Below are 13,852 nucleotides of genomic sequence, written 5' to 3'. Positions count from 1 at the left end.
ACTTTGAAATCAAATTGGCAACAATGACATTTAAAAATGAAATTTTTGCTTTAATTTTTTTACCATTCAATATCTACCTGTTTTAAGTCAAAAAAACGATTTGTTGAGGTAGAATTATCGTGGCTCCTGGCGCCCCGGGTTTGGGCTCAATTTACGGAAAAAAAGTTGTACAAAAACAGAAAGTAGGTATTAAATTCTTGTAACTTAGGTACTTCATTCCAACTTCAGAAATAAAGACAATTTTTTTCTGCAATACATTCCATTACCAAAGCAAAAAACAACAAAAACTTAAACTTATCTTTATTACATTAAGAAAGCTATAAAGAAGTTAATTACCTGTTGAACTTAAATGTTGTTCTAAATTCGATGTTGATGTAAAATTAGTTCGTTTTTCCCTGATAATTCATCTCAACATTGAAAATGAACCCACTGATCAATTTTTTTTTATTCAAGTTGGACACAAAATATTTTTTTCTCAACTCCTGGAGTATATTTACAAAAAATTTCACTCTATTTACGAGTTTAATGGCTTTAATAAGTGACAGGTCTACTATTTCTAGTTTTGTTATCCTTGTTGCTAAAATTCCAGAGTGAGAAAGTGGCTTGACTAAAATAATTCTTCGCTTTTGCAAGAGCTTGTGCAGCTTCAGAAGACGAGAAACACTAAAAAATTGAAACTTGGCATTCTGAAAAGAAGAAAAAAAAACAATACACTAAGAGACTGGATAGTTAAAAACATTAATAAATGATATAAAAAAAAATAAAAAACAATAAGCTTAAAATTTTTGTAGATTTAAATAATGGAAAAAGTCATAAATTAAAAAACTATAGAACTGCAATGTAATAATATTAAGAATTTGGATAACTGAAATTACGTATAAAACAGTGAAACAACGAAAAACTGAAAAAGTTAGGAAATGAATAGGAAATATCGGAAATAAGGAACTAAAAAACTGAAAAACTGAGAATAAACTTAAAATAAACTTGTATGATTGAAACACTAAGAAACTATGAGATTGAAAGACCAGAAGCCGGAGAACATAACAAAATAAGAAGTTTATTAAAAGTTGAATAACTTGAAAAAGTTAAATGAAACACCCAATTTTTTGTTTTTGCTTTTCAAAAAATATATTTCATAAATTTCAAACGCCCAAGTTAATAATTCTAAAAATGTATCAAGATTTTTGACTTAGTTGAACATTTTTGTGTTTTGTGAGGGAATTTTGGAAAACAATTGAGTTTTTGCCTAAAAAAACTTGCTAAATGTTTGAGTTTAAACACAACCGATTGCGAGAATCAATCTTTAGCAAAATCAAATCGATCCACGATTTATCTACGATTGACAAAAGTGTAGTAGAAAACGTGAAATTTTCTTAGAATTGCTTCATTTTTTCTAAAGAAAAGAATTAAAGAATTTTTTCAATGTTTTTTTAGAGTTTATGATTGGTCTGTTTTACAGTTGGGAATGCAATATCCTTTTGATATCCAATGACAAACGCTTCAATTATTTTGCAAGAGGTGATTTTTGTATTTTTATTGGTCACTTAATCATTCCTGGGACAAATGAGACACCAGTGAACCGGTTTTAAGGCCGTTTTTTTAACAAAACGGAAATTTGCTTTAGATGCAAATAAAATAGTTCATCTATTTAGTTTTTTAAATAAATTGATTTTTTTGACGAAATTTACTTAAATTTTTAATTATTGTTACACAAAAACCCTGGAAAGGTAAGTCTTTCGCACAACTAATTAAAATCTACACTGTCAGTTTGGAAGAATTAATAATTACTATTATAATAATTAAATTAAATAAATCAAATTAAAAATTAAAAAAATCAAGGCTGATACATTTTTCTAAGGTATAAAAAATGTGTAGAATTAAATAATAATTTAATATAGAATTAAATACTACTTTATTATAGAATTAAATAAATAAAAATAATTAATATAGAATTATAGTATGTGTATTTTTAAAAACCAAAAGTTCAACTTTAACGCTGAGAAAATGAAATCATAAAAAACTATAAAATGTTGAGACTGAAATTCTGAAGAACTTAGCGACTGAAAAACTGACAAAACTTTCGAACTGGAAAAGAGAAACACTAATAAAGTGAAACATTATATTCTGAATAAAAATAATAGTATGAATAAAGTTATGTATTTATTTTTAGACGAATCAGGATGCGAGGCTGACATGGCAGAAGGGAGCGTCGAAGAAGACAGCGGCGATATGTTAGGGCCAACAGCGACACCCATTCTTCAAACTCCTGCTCCTTCCAATATGAGTGCTAAAGACGAGGTGAGTTTTTTTAAAACTTATATACAGGGCTGTCCCAGCGAGTTGCTACAGTCTATTATTTATCATTGAAATTTAAAGTATTATTAAATAAACTTTTACAAATTTGAATCACCTTATATTATTTGAGAAGCTACTACACAAACTAAGATTTTTTAAAGGAAGCACCCTATATTTTTTGCACTTTTGTATTTTGTTTTTTTATTGAGCGATTTTGAAGTAAATCATTGCTCTAGATCAAAACTAATAAGAAATTAAATTGAGTCAGCTTAAAAGAGGACACTATAAGCAGTGTTTACATCTGTTAATAATTTTTTATTTAGTTGGGAGCTAGGTTGAAATGACAAATTTGGAATCCTTAGACCCACTTACTCAAGTAGCTGTCTGCGTTACATAAAAAAAAGAATTTTTTAATGCATTTTTAACTTATTTTCTAGGATTTTTAACATTTTTTAAGCAATTGCAGTATTTGGCTATACCACGAGTTTTAGTGGGCGGAGCTAGCTTTAAGCGACAGATTTGGATTCCCCAGATCAAGTTACATAAAATAAGTGTCTATTCCAATAAATAGAAAAAAATAGTTATGAAATCAGAACTTATTTTTCAGAAGTTTTCGTTTTTGCTCTAGACGTCTGTTAGTAATGTTTGATCTAGTGGGCGAAGCTAGGCTTAAATGCCAAATATGGAATTACTAGACTCATTTACATAAATGTACACTTTACTTAAAAAAAATAATAATTTTTAATGGTATGTGGCCCTATTCTAGGATTTTTAATTTTTTCCCTAAACATTCTATTTGACAATATTATAGTCACTTTTTATAGGCGGAGCTAATTTTAACTGTCAGGTTTGGATTTCTCGGATCAAGTTACAAAATACAGCAAACATTATGAAATTTGTGGGACCAGAACTAATTTTCTAGAAGTTTTCGTTTTTGCATTAGACATCAGTGGTTAAATACGTTAATAATTTTTGATCAAGTGGGCGGGGTTTGTGATAGGTGACAGATGTGGAATTTTTAAACAAATCTACTTACACAAATGAACACTTTAACAATAATTGCATTTGTTTGGCGATTTTTAGTGGGCGGAGCTAATTTTTAATGGTATATTTGGGTTTTCCTCTTATCAAATTCCATAAGACAGTGATTATTTTAATTATGAGCAAAAATTATTTACTATTAAATCAATTAATTTTCCAGTAGTTTTAGTTTTTGCTCAAGACATTGTTTTCATCAGTTTATAATTTTTGACCTAGTAGGTAGAGCTAGATCTATGTGGTAGACTGGGCTTAGGTACAGTCACGATCAAAAAGAATTGCATCCTTACCAACCGGACCCGATAACAAAAGTGCGACTAAAATCTTCTAGGTCATAAATTTCAACAAACATTTTAGTTTACAAACTGTCCGGCTAGTTAACACAATATCCAGCTAGTTTATAAACTAGCGGTTTTAGGGTCTCATTCATTTTGATCGTGACTGTACATACATAAAACAGTGAAGAAATATTATTTATGCAAGTTAAGCATTCGGTTAAGGCAAGTTGGGTTATTTTAGAACTGTACTTTCAAATTCACCTTGTACACCAACCTGGAATTAATTTGAGAGGCTATTATCTATAAATTTTATATAAAAATGAGTGCATACACAAGTCATTAGAACAATTTGAATACAATAAAAAAATTATAAAATAATTTGGTTTGCTAAACAATTTCTTGCTCCTATTAATTTCAAGCTTAAGCAGATTTTAATGAAAAGTGAAGCACTGTAATAGTCAGTTTAAGTTTTTGCATCAAAAGGATGTTATTACTCGTATTAATGGATGTATTTAAGAATTAATTCTCATTTGCATGCGTTTAGTATTATTTGTTAAATTTATTTATTGCCATTCAGAAATGCACTAAGTTATACTAAGACATACCTTTTTTCCACTTCGTGAATTGAAAATGTTTACTTTTACTAAGTTGTACAAATAGCTATTCTCGTAATAAAAAAGTAATTTTTATGCGTAGAGTATTTGTTTTTAGAAGTAGGCAAAGCTTTGTTTTACACTGTCTATAGTTTGGTTATTTCTAAAATGTGAGTTGGACAAAAATAAAATAGTCTGTATACAGTCTAACTTTGACGTGTCAATTAAAACCAGTCACGTTGCACTTCTATTGAATAATTAAATGACTCGAGTAATTTCACGTCTTAGTTAATCAACTGAGTTTTTATTTCAAATGCATGTTTAAGGGCAAAAATTACACAATTTTCATTCGAAGGAAATTTCGTAAAATAATCGATGACTAAAACATTTTTTTAGTTTATTTGTAAATGAAAAAATAATTGATTTGAATTCTTTCCACAACAGTTCGTCGAGTGAATTCTTATTATAATTAACATAGTGTTTATTTAGTTTACGACCGGGTCAAGCTATGCCTTACATAATTTTGAGGTGAAAAAATGTGAATTTCCTTCGAAAGTGTTTGAAATTGACTGCAAACAGCTATAGGGATATCATTGCGTTACCATTCCTGAAATGTTAGTTTCAATACTAATGACTATGTTAATAATGAGTTGTTTACAATAATTTCGCAAAATAGAAAAAATACAAAGCAGCTAATAATGCGTTTGAGATGATGAAATTAGAAATCCAATGTAGTCAGATTCGTTTGTAATTATTGTATTAAATGAGCTTGCTTTTGATTTTACCACTGAAGAAAGGAGGTACCGATGTGAAAACTAATAATTGCGCTCATTTTCTAAAGGATATGAGATGATCAAAATTGGACAGTCGGGGAAGTGCTTTTTAATGACAGCAGTCTAAGAAAAATTTTTAATTTCGTATCACGTTTCTGATTTAAAAGCGTCCTGAAAGCATTCTTTATAATTATCTTCTATTTTTATTAATTACTAAATTGATTGATGTAATTAATTAAATATTATGATACTTTCAATAACACCTACTGAAGAACCGGTTGGAACTACCGCCTATTTATATCACAATAGACATTTACAAGTTACGTCATACTTCAAAATATTTATTATTTATCACCGCAGTTTGCACATATTGTCAGCGAATAATAATAAGTGGGATTGGGAGGATTGTCACAATTGCTTCAAACCCAACGTAATCATTTATAATAACTGTGCTACAGCTAACTGGTTTTGTTTTTGATTTTTTTCGGCAAAATTTTGCTACAACGAAACAAAAAATCATTAGATTTAGTAAAAAATTCTTTTTCTCCAGGTCTTCAAGCGTTTTAACATTATTCAGCTAAAATCAGATACGCAATTATTTCGCCTTTAATGGAAAATGGGCTTCAAAATTGCCAAAATTTTTGAATTTTTTTTTGGGAATTTAAGTGAGATTTAGTTAAAATATGTAGAAGATACTTTTTAATAAACTAATCCAAAATTTTGAATACTTATTACTTTCATCAAATTTTGCCGTATCAGTCATTTAAGCTTGTCTATCAGAAATTTCTCAAAAAATTTGCCAAAAATGACCAAACTTGATCAAAAGTACATTATTTTATTTATTTTGTTTTTCGAGAAAACAAACTACGGAATAACCTCAAAATTAGTCAAAACTGAACAATCTTTTGAGCATTTTAGATAAAATCAATGTTTTTGTTAAATGTTGCAAAGGCAAGTTTAAAAATCACTAAACTGGATTGAAAATCATATGATTGTACACATTTTTTATTTAAAACGCAATTAATCAGAAAATTTTGCAAAACTTATTAAAAAATCTCCGAATTTAGTCGAAAATAGTTTTATTTTAACTTTTTGTCTGGCATTTAAACACACACACGTAAAGTTTGAGCTATTACAAAACTTGATCTGGTGTTTATTTAGAATTGTTTTTTACATTCTGCCTAAAAATCACCAAATTTTTTCAAAAACTACAAAAATTAACCGAAAGACTTCAAAGTTAGTCAAAAAGTTGAGCGATTTTTAGCATTTCTCAAGCATTTTTGATAAAATCTCAGTTTTTTTGAAATGTTGCCAAGGCAAGTTGAAAAATCAGTAAACTGGATCGAAAGTCATATGATTGTACACATTTTTTTTTATCTAAAAACGCAATTAATCAGAAAATTTTGCAAAAGCTATTCAAAAATCGAATTTGGTCGAAAATTATTTTATTTTAACATTTTTTTCTGGTTTTTAAACACTCACACACACACACACATAAAGTTTGAGTTATTACAAAACTGAGTCTGGTGTTTATTTAGAATTTTTTTTAATTTTGTCTAAAAATTACCAAATTTTATCAAAAACTACATTATTTTGTCTTTTTAAGTATTATTTCAGCACAATTTCAATGAGAAACGCTGTTATTTGGTAAAAATTCGCCAAAAATTATCGGAAAGACTTTCAAGTTAGTCAAAAATTTCCGAATTTGGTTGAAAATTGTTTTATTTTAACTTGTTTTCTAGCACTGGGTCTGGTGTTAATTAAAAAAAAAATTCTATTAATTTTCTCCTTTAAAATCACAAAATTGTATCAAAAACTTAATTATTTTGTCTTTTGAGTATTATTTTAGCACAATTTTGATCAGAAACGCTGTTACTTGGTAAAATTTTGACAAAAATTAACCGAAAGACCTCAAAGTTAGTGAAAAAGTTGAGTAATTTTTAGCATTTCTCAAGCATTTTTGATAAAATCACAGTTTTTTCGAAATGTTGCCAAGGCAAGTTGAAAAATCAGTAAACTGGATCAAAAGTCATATGATTGTACACATTTCTTTTTTATCTAAAAACGCAATTAATCAGAAAATTTTGCAAAAGCTATTTTAGTTAATTGAAATTTTTGAAAAATTGGTTAGAAATTAATTAATTAATTTGAAGTTATAACGACATTTAGTTTTGCCTTTTCAGGCGTTTAAGCTTGTGTTTATTTTGGAAATTTTTTAAAAGTCAGTCGAAAAATCACCAAATTTGATCGAAAACAAAATTTTTTTTCGGGTATTTTAGCACATTTTCAATCAGAAACGCAGTTATTTAGTGAAATTTGTTTGTTAAAAAGTGGAGCAATTTTTGCATTTTTTTAATATTTAAAGCAAATTATTGAAATATAATCACAGATTTTGCTAGATTTTACACAAATTGGATTGAAATAAAATCTGTATATTTTTTATTTAAAAGCAATAAATTATTCAACAAAATGTTGGCAAAAATTACTCAAAAAACAGAAAGTTTGGTTATTTTTGTCTAATTTTGAACTGTTTTGCAAATAACGAAACTAAATCTAAAATAGTATAATTTTGGTGTTATATTTGCACACTTTTTCGACCGAATACGCGAAATTTTCTTAAAATTAATTCGTAAAGCCGCTGAGTTGTGTCCTAAGTATTGTTAATTTTTTTCTGTCAAACAATCAATTATTCTACGAAACTTCTTCAAGAATACTATATAATGTTTGCCTTATGCAAGCGTTTAGACACGTTTTTAACATTAAAATGTACTTTTTTGCAGTAAAAATCAGTCAAAACTCACATTTTTTTTAGCTTTTTCTTAGCATATTGTACCAAGAAAGGTTATTATTGCATGAAATTTACTTATTTTTATTAATTGTTAATTTTGTTTACATTTTTTGAACTATGTAGAGTTACAATGACAAAAAATGACACTCCTACCAACCGGGTCGGATAGCAAAAGGGTGACTAAAATTTTCTTGGTCATAAATTTCAACAAACAGGTTAGTTTACAAACTGTCCAGCTAGTTAACACAATATTCACGTAGTTTATTAACTAGCCAACCGTACTCATTAACCGTATCATATTGAAAAGATTTGCGGCGGCGGTTTTAGAAGTGTCATTCTTTTTCATCGTGACTGTACCTTAACAACAGGAGACATTTTATACTCCAAAATTAATACTAACACAGTTTTTAAAATCTGAAAAGTATTTTACCAACTACAATACATACTAATACTTCATGGTAAACTGATTGTGACAGCAATAATTAATTAGCATATTGTCATTATTATAAGTCTGCATAATTATAAAGAATGTGAAAGACTTAAGGCAAGAAAACAATAAAAAGCAATTTGTTGGCTCTCCCACATCCGTTTTAACATATTTTACAACGGGTGTGTAAGTATATATAAAAATTTGATCTAAAGCTCTTTAATACTCTTTTATAAGGCATTTCAAATACATGGAATTGATCGAAACCAGGTGCGACAAGCATTTAATTACAAAATGAATAAAGCAAATACTATGTTTTTTCTGATATCTTGTTCTTGACAAAATTGTTATATTTTTTTATTTTTTTTATTTAGGTAGTTATGTGTAGTTAAGTGTCAAAATTACAATTTTTTTAAGTTAACATAGTCAAAAATTGGAATTTAGCGAATTTCTGGTTTAGGCAAGTATTAATTATGCACAAGTTTACAAAAATTTCTTGTTCTTTTACCAGGAGATAGTTTTCTGCTTATTCACTGATTAGTGATTATTAAAACATATCACGTCTAATTTGTTAATATATTCACTAAAAGTTTTGAAAATTGGTTTCTGGTGTCTGGTGTGGCATTCGTTGTTTCTTATTGTTATTGTTAACAATTGTTGTTGTTACTGTTAACTTATTCTTAAACATTTAATTTGCTTTATAATATCGTCAAGTAAACCCAAACAACTTTTGTTTTGTTTGTGGTAAAATTATCCTAATAAAACCTGGGAAACTTAAGCAAATGGTAAAGGTTTTCATCAAGATTTAAAGTCGTATGAAAATGAAAAAATTTAAAAAAATGTTTTTTTTAGAAAAAGCTTTTATTTAAAAGATGCATTAAAAGTAAAAAATAAGGCTTTTTTCTATCTATTATCTATTAAAATTTATAAAAGCTGTGGGAACGTGCTCAATTTAAGGAAGAAATTTTGTAATGCCGTATGACTTATGACCGTTCCCAAAGCTTTTATAATTTTTAAAATCCTAATTCGTAAGCAAAAATATTTTCCTCTGATAGAAAAACATAATCTTATTTATGAAGGCATTCTTTCTAAAAAAAAAACGTTTTTTTTTTATTTTCAATTATTGCTTTTTAGTTTTTACTTATTCTAAACGTCTTTTTCTCTGAGATTTAGTTTCCGTGTATTTTGTGCAAACTTGTTTAGTGGTATGTGTCAGAAAACAGCTGTTAGCATTGAAAGCACATCCTAACCTCTGTTCTGTGTCTATCCTCTATCGTACAAGATAAATGAATTAAAAAAAATAGCATCATTTTTTTGTAACAAAACGTAATGAAAATGATTAGGTATAAATATATTTCCCAATGACCAACATACCGTTAATGTTAGTATAAGTTACATCGAAAACAACCCATTTGTAAACATAACCTAAATCTTCAAAACCCCATTTAACCTTTTTCGGGGGTATTTAACCACATAGGATTGCAATTTCAGGCGGTTTAAGTAAGTGTGCAAAATTTCAGTTTGTTAGGACAACGGGAACTCTTTCAAATTTGTCACCAAAAATATGAAACAGACATACAGACAACAAAGCAATTTAAATAAAAGCTTTTAAAAAGAAATACCAAGGTTTTTGGGATAAAAATATGTTATTCGTTTACTACTAGTCTACATTAAGATAAACTGACCCTCATGGCATAGAAGAAGCAGTTGTAACATTTTTGATGTTGCAAAAATTTTCAAAAATTGAAACTTTATTATGAATATTTAAAAAAATTGACGTCTTATTCTTTAGTATGCGGTTTAGAGTTAATTATTCTATCTATACACATTAGTTTTATCTATTGATAAAAAACGTTGTAAAGTAGTGTAAATGGTCGTTATTATTCATCCTTTACTGCTAACATAACTCGTCGATTAAACTGTAAACACGCTAAAACTCGAAACTTTTTATTAACTCTCCGTCATCTTAGAAAAGCTCTCGCCTTGGAGCTTAATCCACGTAAAAAAGCCGCTATCAACAGGTGGCATGTCGGTGTACAAACTCCATCTCGACTAAATTCCGCCATGTTTCGTTCGTCCATTTCTGACCGCAGCTTCAATATTAGCGCAAAGCTAGATTGCAACGTTGTAGATTAGTCTGTGTTTATTCAGTGAGCGCCCCCTTGAATTTATGGTCAAGTGATAACCATAAAGCACTATCTTTGAATGTTGTTCGTATTATTATACAAAGCGGCCTGTTTCTGGCACTGTTAAATATTTTTTTGACAACTTGAGGAATGAGAAGCTAGTGACCAGCTAAGGTCTGCTGGGAACTGGATATTGATTCGGGATGAGTCTATTAGATGAGTTCATATTGTAAGTTTGCAAGTTAGACGAAGCTTTGAGTTGAGGGATTGAGCAAAACATGACTCGGTGCACTGATTTGGACGCAACAACTATACAACGGAAACACACAAAAAAGCAAAATTTTTCAAATGGTTATAAGGCATTGAAACATTAAGCGCTTAGGGGCAGATGGACAAATCTTAATTAAAATCAAAGCAATTTATTATTCGCCAAAACATGGTACAGTCACGATCAAAAATAATGACACCCTTAAAATCGCAGCCACAGAAAATGTGTATGTTTGTCTAATTTATAAACCAGCTGGATATTGTGTAAACTAGCTGTTTGTTAAAATATATGACCTAAAATATTTTAGTCGGACTCTTGCTATCCGGCCCGGTTGGTAAGGGGGCATTCTTTCTGATCGTGACTGTATGTCAAATTCAGATGGTAAAAAAAACAATTGAAAATGAAAAGAAAAAGTTACCAACAACGTATAAATAAACAAACAGTATCAAAAAAAGTTAACTCTTAAGGTACTCTCTAATGAGTCTAATGGAATAGAGACAATATTTTAATAAATAGTTTCGGACAAACTCTCGTATGAGTTAAGCACAAAAATGAAGTCATTTTTTTTTCAAGCAACTTTTTGCATATATTGTTTAATTTGTTTTCCTTAGCAACGATATTGATTGTTGCTCTTTTGTTTCCTAGGACGTCGAATCTAATTTATTGTTGAATTTACAAGTTTTTTTTATTCTTTTGCATATTAATTGTTGATTTTTTTCAACAGCCATTTGTTTAATGACTCAAGAGGTGACGTTTTTGGTAATTAAAGTCAAAAAAATATATGAAGCATAAAAAAATTTACTTAAAAATTTAACTTTGAAGAGCTTTAACTCGTGAAAGAAGGCTCAAATAATTTTTTGTCATAGGAACTTTTAATTCAGTTTGATATTCTTCACCAGCACCCGAGAGATTGTACGGTTCTTTTGTGGTGGAGGTCCGATTTCTTCAATATCTGTTGATGCGATATGAAGACTAATTATAGGTACGTTTGAACACATTTTTGTTGATCTAAAAAAAATAGAAAAAAATTGCATTTAAACACGATATGTGACGACTTTTAGGAAAAATTGAAAAATTTGTTTCCGGAACAAAAAAAGTGATTACATGTTCGCAGATCTTGGACATTTTCACTTGAGAAAAGTAACAATTTCGCTGAAATTTTTCTGGTAGTGATCTTAAAAAATTAATTTAGTTGAGATGATAAGACAAATTTTAGAAACAGATTGAAGAGTTTTCGTGAGCATCTCGACAATAATTAGTAGACGATATGCAAAGACTAATTATACGTTTGGACTCAGTTTTACTTCTAATCTAAAAAAAAATTGCCTTTGATCAAAATCGATGTGACGAACTTTACAAAAATTTATCTTAAAAACGGTTAGTGGTAAGTTAAATTAAGTTACATATTTGAAATCCTAATATAATTTCACGTAAGGGGCACTTTATTTCGACACAGTTAGTTATTTTCTGTGATCTTGAAAAGTTTTAATTCTAGCTTTTAACCTGAGACAAAATTAATAACATTGTGATCTCTTCCTCTAGATTTTGTTTGTTTGATAAATTAAATAAATGCTTCCACTTGTAATAGTAAAAAGTAGAGTAATTTATGTTTTATCAGAAAAAAGAGATAAATAAAACCGTAGCAACAGTTTTTGTTACATTTTATTGATAAAACTCATTGTTTTGTATATTTTTTCTTAAAAAATTATTTATGGAATTTTCGTAAATACTTTCTTTATAATAAACAAAAACTATAGTACCTGCCAATGATAATTTTGTGGAAAGACAAAGTATAGTATAATGACGTTTATGGAAATTATAACATGAGATCGAAAATGTACCCAATTACAGTAAGCCTTGAAAGTGTTGTAGAAGACAGTAGAGGAGACTAAGGAGGTGTCAAAAAATACTGTTTCTATGTTAGCAAATAACCTTTTAAAAAATTCTTTGAGAAATTTTTCCCAAAATTCTGCTAGTCATGATTCACTAATTGAATTTTACCACTCCCCATTTTTTTTTTCACTTATTAAAATAGCATTCTACAATGTAGGCTTTTTGTTGGGTGGTAAACATCATTTCGGAATAATTTTGTTTAAGCAAGGATTTAATTTTTGAAAAATCCTGTTCTGTCAATTTCTGACATGAAGCTAAAATTCCGCAGGCCTGGTTTGCTCTAAGCGAGTTTATTTGCGATCTCATGTTATAAATAATATGGAAATTAATCAATTTGAAAATAATTATGTGTACTATAATATATAATATAATATAATAATTTTTTGTAACTAGAACATACTAGTAAAAATTTTGTAAAATTCATTACACCTCAACCACAAAAGTATGACCTTTTACGTTTTATGTCCTCAACACGGATTACAAAAATAATTGTTTGTTCTTTTAATGAAATTTCTTTGAATGATGTAACTGAATCTAAAAGTGGAGATATTTATGAGTTAAGTCTTGATGTCATCAGATCATTTAAACACCTAATAACCGCTTCTCTCACGAAACTCTTCAATGAATCAAGAAATCAAGAAAGAAATCTAGAAACATATTTGGTTCACTTTATTAATAAAACGAAGAACAATCGTTATTAGTTATTCTTATTACTTAGTGTATTCTTCGGCCAAATTTATCTTTATTAAAATGCCTATTTTTGCACTTTTTGGCGTTTTCAGTCAGCAACGCAATTATTTTGCGCAATTTTGCCAAAAATCAGTCGAAATTTGTGTTAGTTTTAGTTTTGTAGACTGTTTCCTCAATAGCTCAGCGCATAATTCAAATGGGAATAAATTATTCGAAACCCACTGATTAACTTTTCTAAATTACCTAGTAACTACTACATCCTTCTAGTCCGCATAATTAAATTTGCATTGACTAATTAAATCAGAAATTATCATTTTTTTCGTGTTAATAATGATGTTAATTCAAATAATTTTACACGCGTGAGGGAGTTTCCACCTCTTAATAGATGAGTTGGACAAATTTGTAAAATGAATAATTGTCGACGTAACAAAATAAAAATCTCGGCTTTGAGTAGGTAAATTATAATAATAAATATCTTTTATTGCCGACTTGAAACGCGTAGAATAATTATTATGAAAATGCGAAGGTTAATTTTCTTGATAATTACTACAAAAAATAACTTTCTTCGTGGAATTATCGGAATTTACGACAAATAATAATAAGTGTAATTTGAATCGCTGCTAAATGAATTACTCAAAACTTGTGCAACTTATTCTATTCATAGATAATTGCTGAAAATGTTG

At 28.5% G+C, this 13,852-nt stretch overlaps 1 protein-coding gene across 6 annotated transcripts in view; it reads left to right on the top strand.

Moving 5' to 3' along the window:
• Positions 1 to 13,852, top strand: part of pdm3 (pou domain motif 3) — a 236,691-nt gene that overhangs the window by 75,681 nt on the left and 147,158 nt on the right. For all 6 annotated transcript variants that reach the window (XM_064355109.1, XM_064355112.1, XM_064355111.1 and 3 more), the window contains one exon: positions 2,171 to 2,298. In XM_064355109.1, coding sequence (XP_064211179.1) covers positions 2,171 to 2,298 — 128 coding nt within the window. The remainder of the gene's footprint in view (positions 1 to 2,170; positions 2,299 to 13,852) is intronic.

This window comes from Tribolium castaneum, chromosome 2 (genome assembly GCF_031307605.1).
Source record: "Tribolium castaneum strain GA2 chromosome 2, icTriCast1.1, whole genome shotgun sequence".
Lineage (NCBI taxonomy): Eukaryota > Metazoa > Arthropoda > Insecta > Coleoptera > Tenebrionidae > Tribolium > Tribolium castaneum.
Note: the sequence above shows the minus strand (reverse complement) of the source record. Positions and strands in the feature narration are given on the sequence as shown.